The sequence below is a fragment of the Lepidochelys kempii genome, chromosome 3, assembly GCF_965140265.1.
Source record: "Lepidochelys kempii isolate rLepKem1 chromosome 3, rLepKem1.hap2, whole genome shotgun sequence".
Classification (NCBI taxonomy): Eukaryota; Metazoa; Chordata; order Testudines; family Cheloniidae; genus Lepidochelys; species Lepidochelys kempii.
This window is the reverse complement of record NC_133258.1, coordinates 4318233-4343360: the sequence shown is the minus strand read 5'-3', so window position 1 is coordinate 4343360 and position 25128 is coordinate 4318233. Positions and strand designations below refer to the sequence as shown.

Below are 25128 nucleotides of genomic sequence, written 5' to 3'. Positions count from 1 at the left end.
AGCCCCATGCCTGCCGTGGGATGGGGGAAGAATTATGATGTCCCTAGAATGCAGCGCAGAAAGGGTTAGGGCCTAGTCGGTATTCCCTGGCATTGATTGAAAACTCCCATTGACATGGGCTGCTAGGATGATCAGAGGAATAGAGAACCTACCTTGTTAGAGGGACTTAAGGAGCTGGGCTTGTTTAGCCTAACCAAACAAAGGCTGAGGGGAGATGTGATTGTTCTCTATAAATACCTCAGAGCAGTGGGGGCCAACCTGCGGCTCCGGAGCCCCATGCGGCTCTTCAGACGTTAACATGCGGCTCCTTGTCTAGGCTCCGACTCCGGGGCTGGAGCGACAGGCGCCAAATTTCCAATGGGCCGGGGGGTGCTCACGGCTGAACCCCCGGCTCTGCCACAGGCCCTGCCCCCGCTCCACCCTTTCCTGCCCCTTCCCCTGACCCTGCCATGCCCACACTCCTCCCCCCTCCTCCCCAAAGCCTCCTGCACACCACAAAACAGCTGATCGGGGAGACGCTGGGAGCTGGGCTGGGGGAGTTGATCGGGGGCCGCTGACGTATTACTCTGGCTCTTTGGCAATGTACACTGATCAATTCTGGCTCCTTCTCAGACTCAGGTTGGCCACCCCTGCCACAGAGGGATAAACCCCAGGGAAGGAGAGGAGTTATTTCAGTTAAGGGCCAATATTGACACAAGAACAAATGGAGAGAAATTGGCCATCAATATGTTTAGGCTTGAAATTAGGCAAAGGTTTCTCACTGTCAGAGGAGTGAAGTTCTGGAACAGCCTCCCAAAGGGAGCAGTGGAGGGCAAAAAACCTAACTGGGTTCAAGACTGAGCTGGATAAATTGAGGGGATGGGGGGATGATACAATGGCATATGAGTCATCCGTGACTTCTGTTAGCATCTACAATGGCCAGAGATGGGGACATTAGCTGGGGAGGGCTCTGAGTTGCTACAGAGAATTCTTTCCCAGGTGTCTGGCTGGTGGGTCTTGCCCACATGCTCAGGGTCTAACTGATTGTCATATTGGGGGTCGGGTAGGAATTTTTCCCCACGTCAGATTGGCAGAGACCCTGGGGGTTTTCACCTTCTTCTACAGCATGGGGCCTGGGTCACTTGCAGGTTTAAACTAGTGTAAATGTGGGATTTCTCTGTAACTTGAAGTCTTCAAATCATGATTTGAGGACTTCAGTGACTCAGCCAGAGGTTCTGGGTCTGTTACAGGAGTGGGTGGGTGAGGTACTGTGGCCTGCGATGTGCAGGGGGTCAGACTAGATGATCATGATGGTCCCTTCTGGTCTTAGAGTCTATGAGACCTCCGTGGCCACAGCACTGGGCCCTGAGGGTTCAATTCACCCATGCAGAGGGACCAGCACAAGGCCCAGGTAATGCTTAAGTCCCACTTTCACCCACAGATGGTGAATAGTCCTTGTACTATCCCTCTGCACAGGACATACATCTCCCTGAGTGAGCTGCCGGGGGTCACACAGCCAGCCAGGGCACAGGCAAGCGTGACGGGGCGGGGTGACGTCAAGATGCCTTGGTTCCCTGTAACCGGCACTCTCAGAGGAGCATATCAACTAGAGTGGGAAAAGTCCAATGAGACTGGGACATGATGCCCAGTGCTAAGTCAGTTCAGGGTTCTTTAAAGGCCCTTTAGGAATGCTGTGGGACGGACCCAAGAGATTGGGCCATCCTGTGGATTCTGGAGCAGGTAGCAAGTAGCCGCCCTGCTCCCATCACATGCTGTGGTCTCCTGCAGGGAGGTTGCCCTTTTACATTTGGCTGGGTCGCTCTGCACCAAGCCGAGCCCCCACAAAGGCACCTGAAATGTTGCAACTTGAGCTGTAGATGTACCAACGGGTTCTTCACCGTGGCGGTTCTGATTAGGCTTGGGCCCAGACTAGAAGCCTGGATCCAGAGCCCCACTGAACACTGGGGAATTAGGTGTCTGTGTGTGAGCTTTGTAGTGCAGGCCCGTCTTCGGTTCTGATCGGCCAGGAGCAGCGAGGGCATTTGGTTTAGCAGGACAGCGGGATGGAGAGGGTGCACCTCTCGTTGGTCTCACGCTGCCAGGTGGGCCCAGCAGAGCCAGTTAGCACTCAGGCAGCCTGCACGCCAGGTACTGCTCTTCGCCGGTTTGGTTTCCTGCTGTCATAACAACACCTTGTCTGTTGTTCGTTCCCAATCCAGGGCTCCCTGGGGAGAGAGGGCCTCTGGGACCACCCGGCCTGAAAGGAGACAAGGGAGACCTCGGCCCATCCGGCTCTACTGGGATGCGGGGATTCAAAGGTACTGTTCAGAGTTCATGCTCCAGATGCCTGGCATGTGGGTTCTTGGTTCTGTCTGGGCTTCCCGAGGCGTGTTGGCTTTGGTGACACCTGCTGGTCAAATGTCGATGAGAGACGATATCTCCCATGTGCCCATATAGGGCCTGTTAATTAGTGGTGCTGAGCCCCTGCCGCTCCCCCTCAGCTTCGGTGGGAGTGGAGGGAGCTGAGAATCAGGCCATTCAGAGGCCTGGGATGAAGGAGGCTAAAACAGGGCCAGGATCCACCCAACCCCTGGGCGTCTGGACTTGCGTCAGGCTTTTTATACATCCCTCTGGGTGGAAGGGGAGTTTTCACGTGCACGCTCGCTAGTTAGCCTTATATCAAATATTTTTTTCTGCCACTTCTTTTTGGTTTCTTGTGGTTTTGAAGAGTCTCATTATATCCCAGGTTAAAAACAGGTGTGAGATCATGGAGTGTAAACCATTATTTTGATGCCATGGTATAGTTAGAGTTTATGTACCTATTTTAGCAGAGCAAATGAGTAGGTAGGCTGTCTAAAAAAAATCGCATACTGTAAACTTAAAAAACACCCGTAAGAAATGGTTATGTTTCCAAAACATGCACTTTCTGACTCAAACAGCGTTTACTTTAGCTTATGGTAGCCAAGAAAGAACAAAAGTCAAGTCTCCCTGAGGGGAGCACAGTGTGTGTGTGTCTTTGTAACACTCTACAGCAGCTCTAAAAACCAAAATGGCTGCTCTCTCTGCAGTTAGGCGCTGCACTTAGACATTTAAAGGTGCAGAAAATGAAAGCATCGTCATTTCAAGCCAGGTGCACCCACAGAAAGTTCCCAGTGAAGCCTGCTATTTCCTGCTTTGCATAAGAACCCCAGAGGGATGAAGTGTGGAGAGGTGGTCAGGCAGGGTTACTGGCATGCAATACATGCCTCTCATACAAATAGACAACTCCTAACACAGAAACAGAGCAATTGCCATACAGCCCCAGTTAGTCTGGTGTCTTAATAGAAATAGAAATCAGGAAGGTGAAAGAAACCCTCCAGTGAACACTTATGGAATAACCTGCCCTGAAGAGAACTTTCTTCCTGACCCCAGGCAGATACTGATGGGCTTCTACTATGAAACATGAGGGTTGATATTCCTCACACATTTTTTGTCCTGTTCCTGCAGATGATAGCCATATAAATGTCTAAACTTTTTAGGAATTCTACTATGCTCTTAACTTCAATAATACACTGTGACAGTGAGTTCTCCAGGTTAACGGTGCATTGTGAAAACGAAACAAGTGTCTTCTTTTAACATACCTCTCACTCTGAATCACACACATGCACCTGGTGCACAGTGGGGAAAGTGCCACAGAGAATGAAACCTTTCAGCTTTTCTATACATCCGTCAGGGATAGGAGACTGCATTAGATGGACCTCAGGACTGGATCAAGCTGTCTACTCTCAAATATGTATGTCGCTGTAGTAATTCAGCAATTCAGGAATTACCACCAGCATCATTCCAGTCCATTGAAAGGACCAGTTCCTCCGTTTGTCCCTCGTTTCATGCCACCTTTGTAAGAGGAACCATTCCTGGTGGGTACACCACCCCCCAGATTGTCAGCGAGCAAAGTTGCAGCTCTAGGAAGCTCTGTCCTAAAGAGAGGAGATGTGGGAAGAGAGATTTATGGGTGACATTGCTAAGTGGAGAGGAAGCCACACAAAGATTTCAGAACTGCGGCCCTAGGTAAAGAAGGTGTCCTAAATATTTAGATCCTCATAATGCAAACCAAAGAAGAGCAGACAGCGGAGTAGATGGTACTGACTAGCTCTTCTCCATCTCTGATGCTCTGTAGACAAGGGGGAAATTAATTCCTCGGGACTGGTTGTTTTGCAGCCAGGGAATGGGGGGGCAAAAGAATTTCCTTGACTTCCCTCCTATAAGGGTGAGTCAGAACTGGTTGCACTCTGGGGTGGAAACAGCACCTCCGTTCCTCAATAACTCAGTATGTCTTGGTTAAGTTGACTTGTCTTTGTTTGCCAGGTAAATATTCAGCGGTCCGCAATGGGCTCATCATGGGCAAGATGTCCCGCTGATTTGTTCTTGTCACCCTCTCTTCATGGCCCGTAGAGGATATAAGCACTAATATTACTACAACTAGGAAGGATGTGGACAAGGATGTGGACTACAGAAGGGATGTGGACAAATTGGAGAGAGTCCAGTGGAAGGCAACAAAAATGCTTAGGGGCTGGGGCCCATGACTTACGAGGAGAGGCTGAGGGAACAGGGCTTATTTGGTCTGCAGAAGAGACGAGTGAGCGGGGATTTGATAGCAGCCTTCAACTACCTGAAGGGGATTCCAAAGAGGATGGAGCTCGGCTGTTCTCAGGGGTGGCAGATGACAGAACAGAGCAATGGTCTGAAGTTGCAGTGCAGGAGGTCTAGGTTGGATATTAGGAAACATTATTTCACTAGGAGGGTGGTGAAGCACTGGAATGCGTTACCTAGGGAGGTGGTGGAATCTCCACCCTTAGAGGTTTTTAAGGCCCGGCTTGACAAAGCCCTGGCTGGGATGATTTAGTTGGGGTTGGTCCTGCTTTGAGCAGGGGGTTGGACTAGATGACCTCCTGAGGTCTCTTCCAACTCTAACCTTCTACGATTATATGAACTAAGAGAAATTCTCCTTCATCTGGAGTCTGAGGGGAGTGAGAGCTTGCAGAGACAGTCCTGAGTTCTACTTCCAATGTTGCATGTGTGCAGTTGAGCTGGTGACTGCGATGTGGGCATTGTCATTAAATGCAGCCATGGATTCATTAAAATAAGGTCATGGGATTCCCGGTATCATATCGGTGAGATGCATCCGGCTGGAACTTTGTTTAGCCGCATGGATGTGTCCCATTGACTATGCAGCACTGTGCATGTTTCGTGGCCCCCATGGTGTGCTGCAGCATGCTAGCACTGGGAAGGGAGATATTTGACACTCATGCACCTCCGCGCAGGGGCATGCTGTCCCTGTCGGCACCCTGCAAACATGTGAGAAGAGGTGGGATTCCAGACCCAAAGGGCAGGGCCAGCGGGAGGGCAGAGAGCCCTTGTCTCTCAATGCCATGCAACAGCAAAACAAGAAGGATGCAGAAGGGCTCCCAGCTCTTCAAGACAGATCTGGGGCACCACGATTTTGCCTTGTTCCATCTGTGCCACAAACCAAATGACGCTGCTTTGGCCCCAGAGATATGTCAGGATGCCTGGATCATGACCCTCAAAATCAAAGCCTGTCCTATAAGTCGTGGAATGAGTGGCAACCCCACCCCATTGTCACCACGGTAACTTTGGTGGCCACGTACCAGATACCAACCTGGTTTCTCAAGAGGGAGAATCTGCTCTCTGCATTGGCCTCCCAAATGTCCTCTGCTCGGCACCATCTTGCCTTCAAAGGGTTTCTGTGCTCCTAGGGCACAATTGGCTCTTCAAATCTCCCGGGTGAATAGACAGTATTTGTGCAGTGCTTGGAAGACGGAAAGCACTTGACACTGTGAGTTGCTGTTATTAGTCCAGGGCTCTCTCTCATTGGAAAAGAACAAAGAACCCATAAGCCCTGGTATGTCTGTGTGGGCACAGGACTGGAGCCGGCTCTGGGGTATGTGCAGAAAAACACAGCTAGCTTCCTTCTCAGCCTACACATGGCTTGATGCAGACAGCAGGGCCCGCAAAAGTGTGGGCCTAGCCCTACGCAGGATGTACTGGTGCTGAAAGGGAGGAGGAAAGAAGAAGGGAAGATGAGAAGCTGAAGGAACAAGAGAATAAATGTGTGGGTTGCAGTAGCTCCAGTTTGTTTTCTCTGTTTTACAGCCGCTGACAGTTTTCCTTACCAGGATTTTTAGAGATGAGTACAGTCCCTGAGGACATGGGGCTTCAGCATCCGCAGCGGTGTCACTCACCAGGCTTGGTGGGCATCCCGCTCTAGCTCAGTCACAAGGTACAGGCTTGATGCAGGAACCACTGGCCTGTGTCCTGCAGCAGGTCAGACTAGATCAGGGGTTCTCAAACTTTTTTTCTTTTTGCTGGGACCCCCTTTGAAAATATTTCAGGCTGTGACGACACCCCCCCCCAAAAAATGTGACTGCCCTCCCCATACCAGGCCACCCTTACTTCTGCACTGCTGCTGCGGGCGGTGCTGCCTTCAGAGCTGGGCAGCCGGAGAGCACAGAAGTTAGGGTGACAATACCGCGACCTCCCCTACAATAGGTTTGCGACCCCCTTTTGGGTTGGGACCCCGTGTTTGAGAAATGCTGGACTAGATGATCATCACAGCCCTGCATCTTTTTCAAGAGCACTGCAATTCTTGGGGAGGGGGGTGGCAGCAGCTGGAAGCCAATCACACAACCTGCTTTTTGGCATCCCCCAGCCAAACCCACATTATAGTTGTGGTCTGTGGTTTTCTTTCCTTTCAGAGACGAGGGGACGGTAGATTTTTCTCATCGATGGTTGCCAAATAACAGCTTGACAGGCAAAGAGCATTAAGCAAATTAACCTTTACTTCAGTCCTAGGCAAACACTCCCCCTCTTAGCCCTGGAGTATGCTATTAAACACACATGTTTCCTGCACACCCATGCCAATGTGTGAGTGTGTGTGAGTGAGAAAGGGAATGTTTGAATCCTCGGCCCTGTAAATGTTTGTCCAACTTGACCCATTCAAGGCCAAAGTCTGCGTGAAAACAAAATTTGCCCAGCGGAAGGAGTGCCTATTGCTATCCAAGAGATGGGTCCAATAAGGAATCACATTCTCTGGATGGTTTCAGAGTAATAGCCGTGTTAGTCTGTATTCGCAAAAAGAAAAGGAGTACTTGTGGCACCTTAGAGACTAACCAATTTATTTGAGCATGAGCTTTCGTGAGCTACAGCTCACTTCCTCAGATGCATATCGTGGAAACTGCAGCAGACTTTATATACACACAGAGAATATGAAACAATACCTATTCCCACCCCACTGTCCTGCTGGTAATAGCTTATCTAAAGTGATCATCAGGTTGGGCCATTTCCAGCACAAATCCAGGTTTTCTCACTCTCCACCCCCCCACACAAATGTTATTAGAGTTGCGGTTTGAACCTGCACACATAAAATAAATACATTAAACCGTCCTGTATGTGACTTAACGACTTCGGCGTGGGCCTGTCGGGAAATATTACACTGGGAATCACAGCCTATGATCTGGGAACACTGCCAAACCAGACGGGTTTTGTTTTTCTCACGGCGGGATAAGCTTTTCTCATGTTCAAGACGATGCTTGCGAAACTCCTTCAAAAGGTCTCTCCTCTTTTACGGCCTGCTCTTCCACTCCTCTTCCCACGTAAGAAAGACAGTCTCAACCCCTGTCCCATCATCTTTACAGTGAACTCTGTTGTCAAGATCGTTTCATTTGCTTAAACCAGTCAATAGAGATTGCTACTTGCCCTGAGCTGGGACTCACGCTCTGAGTGTACGGTCTGGCTGCTGGGTAAAGAGTTTTCGTTAGCTACATTAATTTGATGGCCAGGGCATTAGGAATCAGCCTCCTTCCTGCAGAAATAAGAGAATGGGGATTGTTCATTTCCCCCACTCACATTGGCTCCATAGATGTTGATCTACCTGCCAAATGCATCTTAGACCCTAGCAGTCTATCTCCAAGGTTCGCATATCAGGCTGGGGCTGTGGACAGGAAGGTGACTTTTTCCAAGGTCAGGCTGGATCGCAAACATGGTTGTCAGAGTAGAGCAACAAGCAAGGTGGGAAAAGTCATGCATTTCTGCTGTCCATCCACCCAGGTTCTTATATGATCTTCATCGTGGTAGGGAAGCCAGGAATGGGCAACAGGGGCTGGATACTTGATGATTCCCTGTTCTGTTCATTCCCTCTGGGGCACCCGGCATTGGCCACTGGTCAGTCCCAATATGGCCATTCTTATGTTCTTAGAGTCTGGTGCCTGAGTTAATGAAAGACTAATTTTCACTGTCAGCCTCACATGGGATATGTCACTTGGCCAGCACACCCAGGGTTTGTAGGGGCGAGACAGCACTTTTCCCACTGGTCAGTAAGTGATTAGGTTAAATTCACCTGGATCTGATTTCTGATTGTCCTGGGCTGCCGGGCAATAAGGCTGCTGGGGCCTATATGATAAATTGTGTCTCATGATCTCATGCCTCTTCCAGCTCTGGGCTTAGACTAATCAATTGATCTGATCTGGCCTCTATAAGAGGCCCCTGGACTTTCGGTGAATGTTGCCGTCTTTGATGTGCTTCCCTCAGCGGGTTAGAAATGACAGACTTTCTCTACCATCGAATGTGTAAGCTAGTCCCCTGGAGGGGTCACTGATCCATGCACAGGAGGGGATGGAGGACGCGTGACCGAGAATACCCCGCCCTCTAGGGTTTAAACTTTTAGAATTTTCCTCCCTGCTGTATCCATGAGGGAACCACCCAGTGTTACCGCCCATGTTCTCGCACATGGGATCCCTTCCCACTTGCCCTTTTTCAGACTGTCGTCTACAAATGGCCCCTCCGAGTGGTTCAGGCTCAGGGGGAGATGGGCTAGGCCTCAGCTTCCAAACCTGGGTTTCAAAACTCCCCAAGTTCAGGGGTGTTCAGATCTGGGGGACTGGTCCAGGCCCATCTCCAATAAATGGCCAAATACGCTGGCGGTAATTGCTGAATTTCTGTGATTGATAGTCATGGCTGTAACTTAGAGGAAGCAGATACCTGGTGAGGCAATAGCCCAGTTCCATGCTTTCGGTGAAGGGCTGGTTTTCTGTACTAGTAACCTTTCATTGACACAGTGCTTTTTGTCTGTGTATAGTGAGCATAGTCATGTCACTGCTGAAATGCAGCCACGTCTGGGGTGGAGTGCTGCACCCAGCCAGGACTCTCCAAACTGCATTGCGGCATTGGGGAGGGGAGATTTTCGCTGTGGTCACTGGGACAAATCCCTTCTCATTAGTAGCACCACTGGTAGAATAGATCAGACCTTGGTTTTAAGGTCTCATGAAAAAAACACCCTCACCCTATCCAAAGCCTGCACAGAGGTCAGTTTGTCTATATGGGAAGTACCACATGGAGGAATTGGATGGGAACTCGAACCAATGCAGGAGTTTGGCAGCTGTTACTAGAGCTAGTTCTGATTTGTTGACTTTGCAATTTCAGAAAACAGAAATGTGACATTGGTCTGGCAGGAGCCACCAAGTGGCACTGTTACACAGAGTCTGGCATGTTGTTGTTCTTGGTGGGCATGTTATGGTCGGTCTTTGAAGAAATGCGGTGTTGTTGTTAGCATTGTAGTGCACGTCTATGAATAGAAGTGTTGCGGTTTGCAACCAGCAGCAAGTTAGACACACTGGGCAGCATTGGTGCCCTGCCTTAATCTCTCACACTAGGATCAATTCTTAGGGCAGAGTTGCTCCCTGGGAACGGGGCACTGATGTGGGCTGAGAGTCCTGGAAGAGGGGCTTGTCTACATGTCATTTGTGACCACCTCTGTTCCAGGACTGGTGCGGTGTAAAGAAACAAGCTGCACAAGCAATATGCCCAAACTCCACGTCACTGATGTCTGCTGCAGTGGGAGGCCAGCCTGCAAGGCCCCGACATCTGCTACCACTCAGCAGCGAGGCAACACTATGCGTCTCCCCCAAATTCCAGCCCTGCCACCCCTCTCTGGACCCTGGGGTGAATCCCCAGAACACATCCTACCACCTTTCATGCAGGGCTGCTGGAGCAATTTTCATAGTGGGAGTGCCGATGATGGAAACCATGTATCTGGTGTTTGTTATTACTACTTCAAGCAAAGGGGTGTGGCAACACCCCCAGCACACACAGTCCCAGCATGTCACGAGGCAAGTGTGCCCTGTCCCTGTTTTGGGATGGGGTCGGGGTCGTTACAGCCCCGCAGTTAAGTCCATTCAATCACCCTTAGCCTCGGGGTCATGCGGTCTCAGGGCCAAAGTCAATATGGCTGCCTTTCCCTCAGGGCTGTGTGGTGTACTAGCCAGAGTCAGTATGGACGTGCTGAGCCTTCTGGTAGGACAAATCTACAAACAGTCTAGGAAGCTCAGCCCTCAAGCAAGGCGGAGCTACAAGTAGTCTAAGGATCAGGGGCTCCCTGACCCTTTATGTGGGGCAGAGCAGTAGACAGTCTATCGCCTGGCGTTTTGGCTCAGATAGATGGCAAATGAACGCAGGCCTCTTGGCCTAGGATGGGGAGGCTGCCACCGCCGGGGTGGGGATGGCAGCAGGGATAGGAGGACCCAGGCCCACCCTACTCCACTGAGTCCCAGCCCAGGGCCCTAACAGTGGCGGATGGTTCTGCCACTGGGTCAGCAGGGATCTGACTGCAACATGCTGACAGCACCCAGCCCAATGGTCAGCCCCCCTGGCCACTTCCTACCTCGTCTCCTAGTGTGGTGTGGAACAGGAGCACCAGCCGCTGCATCCATGGGACACTGGACATAGATCTCTTTCATGGTCCCCTCCCCAGCTGCTCCATCTCGGCCGCGTCCTTCGTCCTGCTGTTCTCTGTTCTGCACTCATCTGCTTTTCATCAGCAGAGCGGGCTCCAGGCAGGTTTCTTCCATTGGACACAGCTGAGGCAGGCCCTGGGAGCAATCGTCTTCCCAGAGCATCCAAGCTAAAGGGCAAGAATTTCCTGGATTTTTTTTCTTTGCAACTCGTGTGTGTTGTTACCACGCAGAGACCAAATAGAAGGACGTGTCAAAGCCGGGCCTGGATATTGCTCGTTGAAGGGCTCGGGCCCGGGGGCAGCTTGCGGATGATTCGCGGAGAGGACCAGCAATCAGGGTGGTGCCCTTTCGTTCCTCTTGTTGCTTCCCTTCCGGTGACCTGCCAACAGGTGCGGGAGGGAGGAGAAGCAAAGGGTTTTAATAGGGGACTGCGATCCAGTCTCTGGGTATCATGTGCATGCGCCTAGAGCAATAAACGAGTGCATTTTAAATGCATCTCAGATATGCCAGGGTTTTGTCCTGCAAGTTCCACTCAGGACGCAGTCCATAGGCAACAGCAGCAGCCGATGAAGGAGCAGCCCATGTTCCATGCCAGTTCTGGAATGGCCATACGTTGCGTATGATGCAGCATAGCTGGTAGGTTTGAGCACAGTACGTAGAACGGATGGGAATGTATAGGAAGATGGGTACCACCACCATGCTCCATCTAGGCCTCTCTCATGCCTCTGATAGTAGCCAACACCAGATGCTTCAGCGGGATGCTATGCACACCATTAGTAACAGCTGTGTTTGTGTAACCAGTGCTGTGACACTCTTGTCTGACCCGATTACGGCACCGCACATCAGTTGTGTGCACCTGGCATCATTCCTTCACCACGCCTTCTAACCATGTTTGTTTCAGAGCATGCTGGGAAAACTCTGGGCAGCTATCCCATACTGCCTCAGGAGGGGCCTGGGGGACATGCCTAGAGAGGGATGTCCTAATGCATAGAGGGAAGAAAAAACAGCCAGGCCATTCACACAAGCACAGTTCAGCAAAATAGCAGTGTGAGGACATGATTGCTGGAGGGCTGCCACATGCAATCCAAACCACTAACAGAGATGACACACTGTTCATTATCACGGTTACTAACCATATCTCAACCAGGTTGTGTCAGGACACAGCACCATGTTTAAAGCCAGCCTGGTTACAGAGTAGAGGCCTTAATTCACCAGGATCATGACTAGGGCTGGTCAAAAATTTTCCACCAAAACACCTTCTTTTGTTTTTTTACAGGAAAATGGGGTTTGACTAACCCACGTTTTTCGTGAGAAGTGCCTGATCTCCATGGAACATCTCGATATTTGGTCAAAAAGGCAAATGCCCCAAAACCTGAAATGTTTTTGGCCAAAACCGGAAAATTTCAATTCAAAATCATGCTGCTGCACTTCATGGGAGTTGTAGTTCAGATACCTTATGCTCACTCTCTCTTCTGTCAAAAACAACGAGGAGTCTGGTGGCACCTTAAAGACTAACCGATTTATTTGGGCATAAGGTTTTGTGGGTAAAAAACCCACTTCGTCAGATGCATGGAGTGCAAATTATAAATACAGGCATAAATATACTGGCACATGAAGAGAAGGGATTTACCTCACCAGTAGAGAACCAGTGATGACAGGGCCAATTCAATTAGGGTGGACGTGGTCCACTCCCACTAATTGAGGAGGAGGTGTCAATACCAAGAGAGGGAAAGTTGCTTTTGGAGTGACCCAGCCACTCCCAGTCCCTATTCAAGCCCAAATTAATGGTGTTAAATTTGCAAATGAATTCATAGAATCATAGAATAACAGAGTTGGAAGGGACCTCTGGAGGCCATCTAGTCCAACCCCCTGCCCAGAGCAGGACCAATCCCAACTAAATCATCCCAGCCAGGGCTTTGTCCAGCCTGATCTTAAAAACTTCTAAGGAAGGGGATTCCACCACCTCCCTAGGTAACGCATTCCAGTGTTTCACCACCCTCCTAGTGAAATAATTTTTCCTAATATCCAACCTAAACCTCCTGCACTGCAACTTGAGACCATTACTCCTGTCCTGTCATCTGCTATCACTGAGAATAGTCTAGATCCATCCTCTTTGGATCCACCTTTCAGGTAGTTAAAAGCAGCTATCAAATCCCCCCTCATTCTTCTCTTCCGTAGACTAAACAATCCCAGTTCCCTCAGCCTCTCCTCATAACTCATGTGTTCCAGTCCCCTAATCATTTTTGTTGCCCTCCGCTGGACGCTTTCCAATTTTTCCACATCCTTCTTGTAGTGTGGGGCCCAAAACTGGACACGGTACTCCAGATGAGGCCTCACCAATGTCGAATAGAGGGGAACGATCACATCCCTTGATCTGCTGGCAATGCCCCTACTTATACACCCCAAAATGCCATTGGCCTTCTTGGCAACAAGGGCACACTGTTGACTCATATCCAGCTTCTCGTCCACTGTCACCCCTAGGTCCTTCTCTGCAGAACTGCTGCCGAGCCATTCAGTCCCTAGTCTGTAGCGGTGCATTGGATTCTTCCATCCTAAGTGCAGGACTCTGCACTTGTCCTTGTTGAACCTCATCAGATTTCTTCTGGCCCAATCCTCCAATTTGTCTAGGTCCCTCTGTATCCTATCCCTACCCTCCAGTGTATCTACCACTCCTCCCAGTTTAGTGTCATCCGCAAACTTGCTGAGGGTGCAATCCACACCATCCTCCAGATCATTAATGAAGATATTGAACAAAACCGGCCCCAGGACCAACCCTTGGGGCACTCCGCTAGATACCGGCTGCCAACTAGACATGGAGCCATTGATCATTACCCGCTGAGCCCGACAATCTAGCCAACGTTCTACCCACCTTGTAGTGCATCCATCCAGCCCATACTTCTTTAATTTGCTGACAAAAATACTGTGGGAGACCATGTCAAAAGCTTTGCTAAAGTCGAGGAATAACACGTCCACTGCTTTCCCTTCATCCACAGAACCAGTTATCTCATCATAGAAGGCAATTAGATTAGTCAGGCATGACTTGCCCTTGGTGAATCCATGCTGACTCTTCCTGATCACTTCCCTGTCGTCTAAGTGCTTCAGAATTGATTCCTTGAGGACATGCTCCATGATTTTTCCGGGGACTGAGGTGAGGCTGACTGGCCTGTAGTTCCCAGGATCATCCTTCTTCCCTTTTTTAAAGATGGGCAGTACGTGAGCCTTTTTCCAATCTTCTGGGACTTCCCCTGATCGCCATGAGTTTTCAAAGATAATGGCCAATGGCTCTGCAATCACATCCGCCAATTCCTTTAGCACTCTCGGATGCAACGCATCCGGCCCCATGGACTTGTGTACGTCCAGTTTTTTTAAATAGTCCTGAACCACTTCTTCTTTCACAGAGGGCTGGCCACCTCCTCCCCATGCTGTGCTGCCCAGTGCGGTAGTCTGGGAGCTGACCTTGTTCGTGAAGACAGAGGCAAAAAAAGCATTGAGTACATTAGCTTTTTTCACATCCTCTGTCACTAGGTTGCCTCCCTCATTTAGTAAGGGGCCCACACTTTCCTTGGCTTTCTTCTTATTGCCAACATACCTGAAGAAACCCTTCTTGTTACTCTTAACATCCCTCGCTAGCTGCAACGCCAGGTGTGATTTAGCCTTCCTGATTCCATTCCTACATGCCTGAGCAATATTTATATACTTATCCCTGGTCATTTGTCCAATCTTCCACTTCTTGTAAGCCTCTTTTTTGTGTTCAAGATCAGCAAGGATTTCACTGTTAAGCCAAGCTGGTCACCTGCCATATTTACTATTCTTTCTACATTGTAGAATTGTAGCTCTGCAGTTTCTCTTTGGAGTCTGTTTTTGAAGTTTTTGTGTTGAAGGATGGCTACTTTTAAATCTGTTACTGAGTGTTCAGGGAGACTGAAGTGTTCTCCTGCTGGCTTTTGTATGTTACCGTTCCTGATGTCTGATTTATGTCCATTTATTCTTTTACATAGAGACTGTCCAGTTTGGCCAATGTACATGGCAGAGGGGCATTGCTGGCACATGATGACGTATGTCATATTAGCAGATGTGCAGGTGAATGAGCCCCTGATGGTGTGGCTGGTGTGGTTGAATCGTCTGATGGTGTCGCTAGAGTAGATATGGGGACAGAATAGGCAATGAGGTTTGCTACAGGGATTGGTTCCTGGGTTAGTGTTTCTGTTGTGTGGGGTGTAGTTGCTGGTGAATATTTGCTTCAGGTTGGGGGGCTGTCTGTAAGCGAGGACTGGCCTGTCTCCCAAGGCCTGTAAGAGTGATGGGTCATCCTTCAGGATAGGTTGTAGATCATTGATGATGCGCTGGAGAGGGTTTAGCTGGGGGCTGTACGTGATGGCCAGTGGTGTTCTGTTATTTTCTTGGTTGGGCCTGTCCTGTTGTAGGTGACTTCTGGGTACCTGTCTCACTCTGTGGGCCGGGCTTTCTGGCTGGACTAATCAATTTTCCAACCAACAGTAAGCATGACCCTTAGATCAGGGGAGGGCAGATATTTCTTAGTCAGTCAGTCAGTCTGGAAACCCAGCTTAGTAGATCAGCTTGGTTCAGGGTGGGAAGGAAGAACTGAAATCCTTGCCAGCACTTTCAGAGTCAGCAGCAAAATTCAGATTTTCCCAGCTCATCTCATCTTGGTTTTTGTTCCTTCTATCCCAAAAATGTCCATAAACTTCCCCACTGCCCAGATTAACCTCTCTCGTCACCCACTTCCCAACTTGTCTCGCCTAACTACTGGGTACGGCAGGGGAGCGTACGCACAGATAAAATGAACATCTGCAGCATACATATCCCACATCTGCAGCTCGGATCCAAACCCCACATTCTCCATCACACGGTGGTACACCAGCCCTGTTCCTCTGAGCGGGACAACAGGTTCTTGCTAAGAGTCCTGCACTTAGGATGGAAGAATCCAATGCACCGCTACAGACTAGGGACCGAATGGCTCGGCAGCAGTTCTGCGGAAAAGGACCTAGGGGTTACAGTGGACAAGAAGCTGGATATGAGTCAACAGTGTGCCCTTGTTGCCAAGAAGGCCAATGGCATTTTGGGATGTATAAGTAGGGGCATTGCCAGCAGATCGAGGGGCGTGATCGTTCCCCTCTATTCGACACTGGTGAGGCCTCATCTGGAGTACTGTGTCCAGTTTTGGGCTCCACACTACAAGAAGGATGTGTAGAAATTGGAGAGAGTCCAGTGAAGGGCAACAAAAATGATTAGGGGACTGGAACACATGAGTTATGAGGAAGGCTGAGGGAACTGGGGATGTTTAGTTTAGTTTATGTTTAGTTTTAGTTTTAGTTCATGTTTATGTTTAGTCTACGGAAGAGAAGAATGAGGGGGGATTTGATAGCTGCTTTCAACTACCTGAAAGGGGGTTCCAAAGAGGATGGCTCTAGACTGTTCTCAGTGGTAGCAGATGACAGAACGAGGAGTAATGGTCTCAAGTTGCAGTGGGGGAGATTTAGGTTGGATATTAGGAAAAACTTTTTCACTAGGAGGGTGGTGAAACACTGGAATCTGTTACCTAGGGAGGTGGTGGAATCTCCTTCCTTAGAAGTTTTTAAGGTCAGGCTTGACAAAGCCCTGGCTGGGATGATTTAATTGGGGATCGGTCCTGCTTTGAGCAGGGGGTTGGACTAGATGACCTCCTGAGTCCCTTCCAACCCTGATATTCTATGATTCTATCATTCTAAGATTGCAGGCAGACCTTGGGCAAAACCCACGCCCTTGCCAACGACTAGCACAACACTGTCTGCCAGTGATGGGATTTAAACTCCGAGGGGAGGTTAGTGACAGTCAAGTGATGCCCAGGGCTCAGGCTGCATCAGGGTGAATTTCACCCTTTATCAACGTTTTGCCCTAACAAGCCCACAGCATATTTTGTAAGAATCTGGGTTTGCCTCAGTGTCCTAGGGCAAAATTTCCCCTCCCAGAACTGTTGGGCAGTGCAGGGGCTGCATTTCTACTCCAGGACCCTGTTTCAAGAGTGGCTCAGACTGTGTGCTCCAGAGGAAGAGATGCTGCTCTGACATTTAACTGTGTAATACTGTGTCCCAGGGAGAAGTCTCTTCCTCAGCTCAGCTGGCATTAGGTTTCGGACCTCCTCATATCCTATGCTGTCATTTGTATCCTCAGATATTGTTCTTCTCCATATAAATGTGAGTGTGAAATGAAAGAAATAAAGCACTGGTTGCCAAACAGGAAACGGCTCGTGAAATTAACATGTCCTGAATGTTCTCTTCCCCCAGAGTTTTCTGGCTTTATCTCCGTTTGGTTCCTGAGCCAGAGATATTTTAGCAGATCTGAAGCTTATCCACTTTCTTGCACTGTGATGCATTTAGTCCATCACCACCTGATATGATCTTTCTCTCATTTCTCAGGTGATCGAGGCCAGAAAGGAGAGAAGGGAGACAGAGGTGGCGAAACAGGTAAGCAGCTGCTATCCTGAGCGGTAATCCCTGTTGAGCTTCTCCCAAGGAGGTTCTATAGGCCCTTCTGTTGGTCTATTGTAGATACTGCAATGGGTAGAGGGGGTGAGGAATTGCTTCTTTATTCTCCCCCAACATGTAAGTGACTAGTCTGTGCCCTGAAGAATTAGATGGGAGTCCCACTTGCATGTCTTTTCGTGTCCCTTGTAGCTGTAGATCTTCTAGTCATAACATGATTGACTCCTCCTTAACAATATTCTGCCACTCTGTCTGGAGCTGCCCTGTGTGTAACACTGACATTTATACGCGGCCTGTGTTTATCCCTCTCTGCTGGGCTTCTTCAGTGTTCTCCTTCAGTATCCCTCCAGCTTAGTGTCCACTCCAGCCCTGCCTCCTCCGCTCTGAGGAGACTGTGCTACACCTGTGAAATGCTCCCCAGGCTTGGGTGTGGCTGAGACACAACTTCATGGTGCCAGGGCTCTTGGCTAGCCTGTGACATCAAGCTGCGTGATCAGAGAGGTTTTAAGGCAAAGGTTATTCTTCAGAGCAGTTCTCTTGAACCTTCTGTGCGCTAAGGGCTTGCCTACGTAAACAATTAGGCTGTGGCAAGCTGGGGTGTGAATCTAGCCTGTAACTAGTGTTAACCGTTTGTCAGAGCACTTTGAAGCAGGATGAGCTCAGATCACATTAACGAATGGTTCACGCGTGTCAGCAGGGCACACATGGACAGTTTAGTCCGCAGCAGGCTCGTGCTGGATTGAGTCACGCCCCAGCATGCTGCGGTCTAATGGTTCATGTGGACAAGCCCTAAAACAACCTGGACCTGTGATTCTCCACTGACGCAGCTCCTCTGGTGGTACCAGGGGCGGAGTCTGCGGTGTAGCCCTTTGCCACTGTGGAGTCGAAGCCTCTTCGGGCTGTTAAGGAAGCTAAGTAGCCATGAGGTGAGAGGCAAAGATTTAGTTGGGGATTGGTCCTGCTTTGAGCAGGGGGTTGGACTAGGTGACCTCCTGAGGTCTCTTCCAACCCTGATCTTCTATGATTCTATGATTCTACTGCCACGGATCAGGAAGAAACTGAGACAGAGAGCAAAAAGTGGGAGCAAATGATCCATAGTCATCATGGCCAGAGGTTACCACAAGGTTCTGTATGAGGACCAGTGTTGTTCACTGGTAATCTGGGAAAAGGGGAGGATAAAGTGGCAAGATCTGCAGATGACACACAATGAACTGGGTTAGACTCATTGAGTCTACAAGACTATGAGGCCACGTCTACCCTACAACGACCCAGCTACAGCTGTGCCGCCATGGTGCCGGAGAGTGGATGCTTCCTACATCGACGGAAGGGGCTTTTCCATTGCTATGAGTAATCCATCTCTCCGAGAGGTGGTAGGTAGGACACCTCACTGGGTCTACACTGGGGACTGTCTCCCTAACTACACTGCACAAGCGTGACATTTTTCACAGTCCCGAGTGATGTAGCTAGGTTGATCTAGTTTTTACATGGAGACCAGGCTCCATGCCAGCTGAAATTCAGTACTGACAAATGCCACGGTAATGCACCTTGGAAGACCTAATTCGGAGTGCTGGTACGCACTGCTGAGTCTTCCAACATGGAGGAGAAGAATTCTGCATGCCTGGAGACTGAGGTGGGAGGTAGACATATTTATCACCATACACACTTGTGTACCGATGGTGCAGCAATTCCAGCATAGCCCTTATTCCACTGCCCAGCATCTCCTATTAAGACTATTGGAATATTCAAAGCAAAATCTTCCAGCGCTGTTAAACAAAACATGTCAGGACTGATTCTGCTGCAGCAAAGGCTCTTGGCAGTAGAGGGTTGGCTTCATCAAGGCTAATCAGGATCAGGACGTTAATACCTGCAGCTGAGTCTGGCTTTCTGCCTCCCGGTTCTTCCCTGGAAATAAACAGGGTCAGTGGATCAAGTTCAAATCTGTGAATTCATTTGGCCGTGCACATTTATTTATTTTTACTGGCAAATTAAGCTTTTGCCTCTAAACTGGCTGTACAGTGCCAGAGTTGTGACCTTGTTCCTTCCCGGGCACAACCCTTCCAGAGCAGCCTGTCTTCAGGCTCCGGCAGTAATGAACACCAGACATCCCTTCCATGCACTAGTACTAGGGTGTTCTTTCACAAGGACAGCGTAGCATAGGGATGGGGCTTTGGGGCTGACCTAAGACTAACGCAATCAGGTGGTGACATGTCCTGGATGGGTCCCCTTTATAGTCTGGGCTGGGACTCTGGAACAACCACAGATCCCAGCTGAGCCATCCCAGGTTTTGCGTGAATATCCAGTGGGAGCTGGGACCAGATGTTATGGGGAGTGTTTAGCCACGCGTACACAGCTCTCCAGCCCAGCTGGATGTACTGCATAAAGCTGCTAGGTCTTTGCCTTAGCTAGCTGTGATGTATTCAACATAGGCTGGGATGCAGCAGTGGCAGAAGCCAGTGGCCTGGTGGGCTACCAATTAGTAAGTTGTAATAGCATGTGGGAGGAGGTGGGGTTCTGTTTCTTTCCCCAGATCAGTAGCAGGTGGTGGGGCCAATCCAGGAGAGGCTGCATCCAGCCTTCTTTCACCCGGAGGGTTGCAGCCATAACCAGAGGGCCCTGAGGATGGAGGAAGCGATAGGGAAGGGGAGCTGGCGGGAGGGGCTTGACAGGCTCACAAAACCCAGCCCCTGAAAAACACCAGGATGCAGATACAGACTCTGGATTCTTCCACCTGTGGAACCTGCCTCCCATGACAGATGTGCTCCATCAGAGCCAGGAAACAGCCGAGAACTTTCCCAGGGGCTGGACCTAGACTGTGGAACTCACTGCCACAAGAGACAACTCGACCCACGAAATGTAAGACTCATCCCTTTGACTTAGTTTTCCCACTGTACGTGCTTTGTGCAGACACACACGAACGACAGAGGCCTCTGTCATCAACCAGAGTTCTTTTTCCTGCCGCTGGGAAGGGAAGCAGAGCGAGAAATTGTTCTCTCTATTTTTTTTTTTAACTCCTCAGGAAGTGCTCAGACCTGGCATGAATGGGCCCTCTGAGTGGACAGAGTGTGAGCTGGGGCACTGGCAGGGAATAAAGCCTTCTCTGGAAGCATGAAATCACCACTTCCAGGAATGCATGATCCCTCCCCTGCAAGCTGGAGCAGGCTGAACTCTCAAATAGCCTCCTCATGCCTTTGAATGGCTTTTCCAAGAATCCCTGCCGTGCAGAGGCTGGCCTGGAGGAGGGACCAGCCAGAGAGTCCTCTTCTGGGAAATGAGAAATCCCAGAGAGTAACCAGTTCCCTGAAGCGGTTTTTATTCCGGGCGTGGGAGAGGGACAGGAGGGTAAGCCGTGACATTATCTATGGGGCAGAGATCCTGGAGGAGTAAACAGGGCCCAGGGAGTGACACGCTCTCATGCCCTGCGTATGCTTCTGCAGGGACGGGAGGAGTGAAAGGCTGGGAAATAGGGGCTGACTGGGGCCGCAGGACCGCCCGGAGGACAGAAGGCTCAACAGGCAGGAAGCAGTTAGTGCATCAAAAACAAAGGAGCCAGGCCATAGGCACCAACTCTGTGGGTGCTCTGAGGCTGAAGCACCCTCAGGAAAAACAAATAGGGGGTGCTCAGCACCCACCAGCCACAGCTGTTCAGCGGGGGCCGCCTATCGGCTGTTTGGCGGCTGGCAGGAGGCACTCGGGGGGGGCGCAGCGAGTAGCGAGCGGTGGGCGGGGGGAGGGGCAAAGCGGAGGCGGGAAGAGGTGGAGCGAGGGCAGGGCCTCGGGGGGGAGGGGCAGAGCAGGGGCGGGGCCTTGGCAGAAGGGGCGTGGCAGGGCAGGGCCTCGGGGAAGGGGCGGAGTTGGGGCGTGGCCTCGGGGCGGAGCGGGATTGGAGCACGCACCTGGAAAAATGTAAGTCGGCACCTCTGAGCCAGGCAATGAAAGGAGGTTACAGGGCCGGGGTAAAGCGGCCGCAGGATGTGGCCGAGCAACGGGGAGCAGAAAGCCTGAGGCATAGAGGGAAGGGGATCGATGGCGAGGGGCGCCGCCAGGGAGGAGCAGGGCTGAACTGGCCCAAAATGACCAGGTGGGCCACACCTGGGAACCATCCGGGGCTCCAGGTGCGGCCTCTGGAGCTAATTAGTAATGGAGCAGCTGAGCTGGGAGGAGGCTGCTCGCACCAGTGGGAAGGAGGGAGCTGCTGAGAAGAAAAGGAGTTCTCCCTAGAGAAGCCCTACAGCGGCTGAGGCTGGGAGGAACCCCCAGGGTAGAGCAGGCCTCGGCGCGGGGGCAAGCCCTGGGTGAGCCCCAAGAGACCTGCCCGGCTTAGGGCTGCCAGGCATCCGGTTTTCCACCAGAACGCTGGTCGAAAAGGGACCCTGGTGGCTCCAGTGAGCACAGCTGACCGTGCCATTAAAATTCCAGTTGGCAGTGCAGCAGGGCTAAGGCAGGCTCCCTGGCTCTGCGCGGCTCTCGGAAGCAGCTGGCATGTCTGGCTCCTAGGTGCAGGGGCGGCCACAGGGGCTCTGTGCGCTGCCCCACCCCAAGCGCCAGCTCTGCAGATCCCATTGGCCAGGAAATGCAGCCAATGGGAGCTGAGGGGGCGGCACCTGTGGGCACGGGCAGCGCGCAGAGCCCCCTGGCCCCTCTGCCTAGGAGCCAGAGAGACATGCTGGTCGCTTCCAGGAACCGTGCGGAGCCAGCTACGCTGCCAACCAGGAGCCATCTGAGGTAAGCGCCGCCCGCCCGGAGTCCACACCTCAACCCGCTCCCACACCCCAACTCCCTGCCCCAGCCCTGAGTCCCCTCCCGCACTCCGAGCCCCTCGGCCCCAGCCTGGAGCCCCCTCCTGCACCTCCAACCCCTCATCCCTGTCCCACTCTGGAGCCCGCACCCTCTGCGGGAGCCCTCACCCTTTCCCGCACCCCAACCCCCTGTCCCAGCCTGAAGAAAGCGAGTGAGGGTGCGGGAGAGTGAGCGACGAAGGGAGGGGGGACGGAGTGAGTGGGGGTGGGTCCTCAGGGAAGGGGCAGGGACCATGGCAGCAAGAGTGCGGTTAGAAAGTTGCCAACCCTAGCCAGGCTCCCTGGGGAAGAGAGACAGTGAGGGGAGCTCAGAGAAGGGAGCTGGCCTAGGTCTCTGGACCACAGCATCCTATAGCTATGACTGACTGGTCCTAGCGATCCCTGATTGGCTCCTGGATCCTATGTAAAACCATGGGGTGGGCATATCAGGAAGTGTCCAGGCAAGAATGTGGATCTCCAGCTCTTTTTTCCCCGCGCTCCCAGCTCTGGCTCCTGATTGATCCCTGGAATGCCATCATGGACCCTGGTACCTGGTATTGACCCTCAGCCGAATGCCTGACTCTGCCTCTGGGTCAGACTTTTGGCCTAACTCCTGACTTTGACACTGGCTCCGACCACTGGCTCAGTTCGGTTATCCCAAGCTCCTGGCACTAGTCCTGCCTATCTTTGCCCAGGGTCCTGACACCTTGAGCCTCCCATCCAAGTGCTAGCCTGGCTCAAACCTGCTCAGCGCTAACCAGAGCGCTGACCAACACAAAATCCTAGCAACTTAGGGCTGGAAGGGACCTTGAGAGGTCATCTAGCCCAGGTCCCCATGCTGAGGCAGGGCTAAGTAAACCTAGACCATCCCTAGCAAGTGTTCGTCTGACCTGTTCTTACAAGCCTCCCAGGGAGATCCCATAACCTCCCTTGATAACCTGTTCCAGAGCTTAACACCCCTTCTCATCAGAAAGTTTTCCCTAATATCTAGCTTAAAGCTTCCATACTGCAAACTAAGGCAATTAAGGAGCAGGCTGACCCAGAGGCGGATTTGAGTACGGGCTTCTTTATTGCGATACTTGTTCCCCTTGACCCAATTGTCGAGGAAGCACTGGATTAGTTACAGCACACTCTCTTTATCTAAGTTAGTATTTAAATTCCTACATTTACTGAAGTGAGCTGTAACTCACGAAAGCTTATGCTCAAATAAATTGGTTAGTCTCTAAGGTGCCACAAGTCCTCCTTTTCTTTTTGCGAATACAGACTAACACGGCTGTTACTCTGAAACCTACATTTACTACAACACCCTAAAACCCTTTACGAAGTAAGAGAAACACCCATACGATTAGTAGACCCACCCCTATCGTTCACAGCAGTACGCATGTTATACAGGCATTGTTACCTTGAAAATACATTTCTTTGCAGTCATTTGTTGCTACAAATTCCCTGAATCCACGGGTTCTCAGGGGAGGGAGGGAGGGGCCGTGACCCAGGGCTCGCTTGTGTAGCTGGGAAAGAAGGGAGGGGGAGATAACACCTCTTTACACAAAGGGGTTGGTTGTTGTTTTTTAGACAACTACTTATGCAGCTGCAAGGCTTATCAATTCTCAACAACAGGGAAGGGAAAAATATGGCAACTTATTTATTAAACAAAGCAATGCTGCCTGTCTGTGCCTTTCTTCCCTAATGCCATGTCAGCCTACCAGCAGCTCCCCATGTCTTCACTTAACCCTAACATCTCCCAACACTCTCGTCCTGTCCTTGATGGACATGGAGTGCAAACAATCACCGCTCTTTCGGCAACCACCTTTTTATGTATTTAATGACTGTTATCATGTCTCCACCATCTGAGCTGGCTTTTCTCAAGACTAAACAGGCCCAGTGGTTTTAACCTTTCCTCAGAGGTCAGGTTTTCTAAACCTTTGATCATTTTTGTTCTTCTCCTCTGGACTCTCGCCCATTTGTCCACATCTTAAAGTGCGGTGCCCAGAACTGGACACGGTGCTCCAGCGGAGGCCTCACCAGTGCCTAGCAGGGCGGGACGGTCGCCTCCCGTGTCTTACGTCCAATGCACCGGTTAATGTGCAGCATTTGAGAGCACTGCAGTCAGAGGCAATCAAAGCTGCTGTGGGAAGGGCTGACACCCAAAAACCCTCTCTGTCGCCAGAGGCTCACCCTGTTATCATGTGTCCCTTCCTCACATGCAAGCAGCGCTGCAGCCTCCATATCAAAGAGCAAACTCCGACCTGCGTACGATAACGACGGTGGCTTTGAGACATTCTGCAGCAGAAAGTCTTCCTCTAGTGGGAGTGAACTCTTCTGTTCCAGGGCATCAATTCTGTTCCACTTCCTTACCAAGCAGATGGTCCCAATTATCCAGAAGGCGATGATATCTTGGTGCAGCTGTAGAGAATCAGGCCCTTGTTTTCTTAGCCACTCGGGTTTATTTCGCGTTTCCTTTCTTGTTTTTCTTTCTGGGATGGGAGGGGAGCGGGGGTTGGAAGCAATTGACGCAGTAAAAACAAACATGCGAAAGGAATGGAAATCTCAGGGGTTTATTGGGTATGGTGCAGAAGGAACAAATAATCCCCCATGCGCTGGGAAGTTGTTCCAAAAGACACAAGGCCAGACCATTTTGCAGGCAGTAGAATCATAGAATATCAGGGTTGGAAGGGACCTCAGGAGGTCATCTAGTCCAAGCCCCTGCTCAAAGCAGGACTGACCCCAACTAAATTATCCCAGCCAGGGCTTTGTCAAGCTTGACCTTAAAAACCTCTAAGGAAGGAGATTCCACCACCTCCTTAGGGAACCCATTCCAGTGCTTCACCACCCTCCTAGTGAAAAAGTTTTTCCTAATATCCAACCTAAACCTCCCCCACTGCAACTTGAGACCATTACTCCTCGTTCTGTCATCTGCCACCCCTGAGACCAGCCGAGCTCCATCCTCTTTGGAACCCCCCTTCAGGTAGTTGAAGGCTGCTATCAAATCCCCCCTCACTCTTCTCTTCTGCAGATGAAATAAGCCCAGTTCCCTCAGCCTCTCCTCATAAGTCATGTGCTCCAGTCCCCTAGTCATTTTTGTTGCCCTCCGCTGGACTATTTCCAGTT

General features: G+C 50.8%; 1 protein-coding gene across 1 annotated transcript in view; it reads left to right on the top strand.

The window, feature by feature from the left end:
- The window catches only part of SCARA5 (scavenger receptor class A member 5), a 137482-nt gene that overhangs the window by 90939 nt on the left and 21415 nt on the right, over positions 1-25128 (top strand). Inside the window, exons 6-7 of the mRNA XM_073335533.1 lie at positions 2199-2297; positions 17180-17227. Of these exons, the coding sequence (XP_073191634.1) occupies positions 2199-2297; positions 17180-17227 (147 nt within the window). The remainder of the gene's footprint in view (positions 1-2198; positions 2298-17179; positions 17228-25128) is intronic.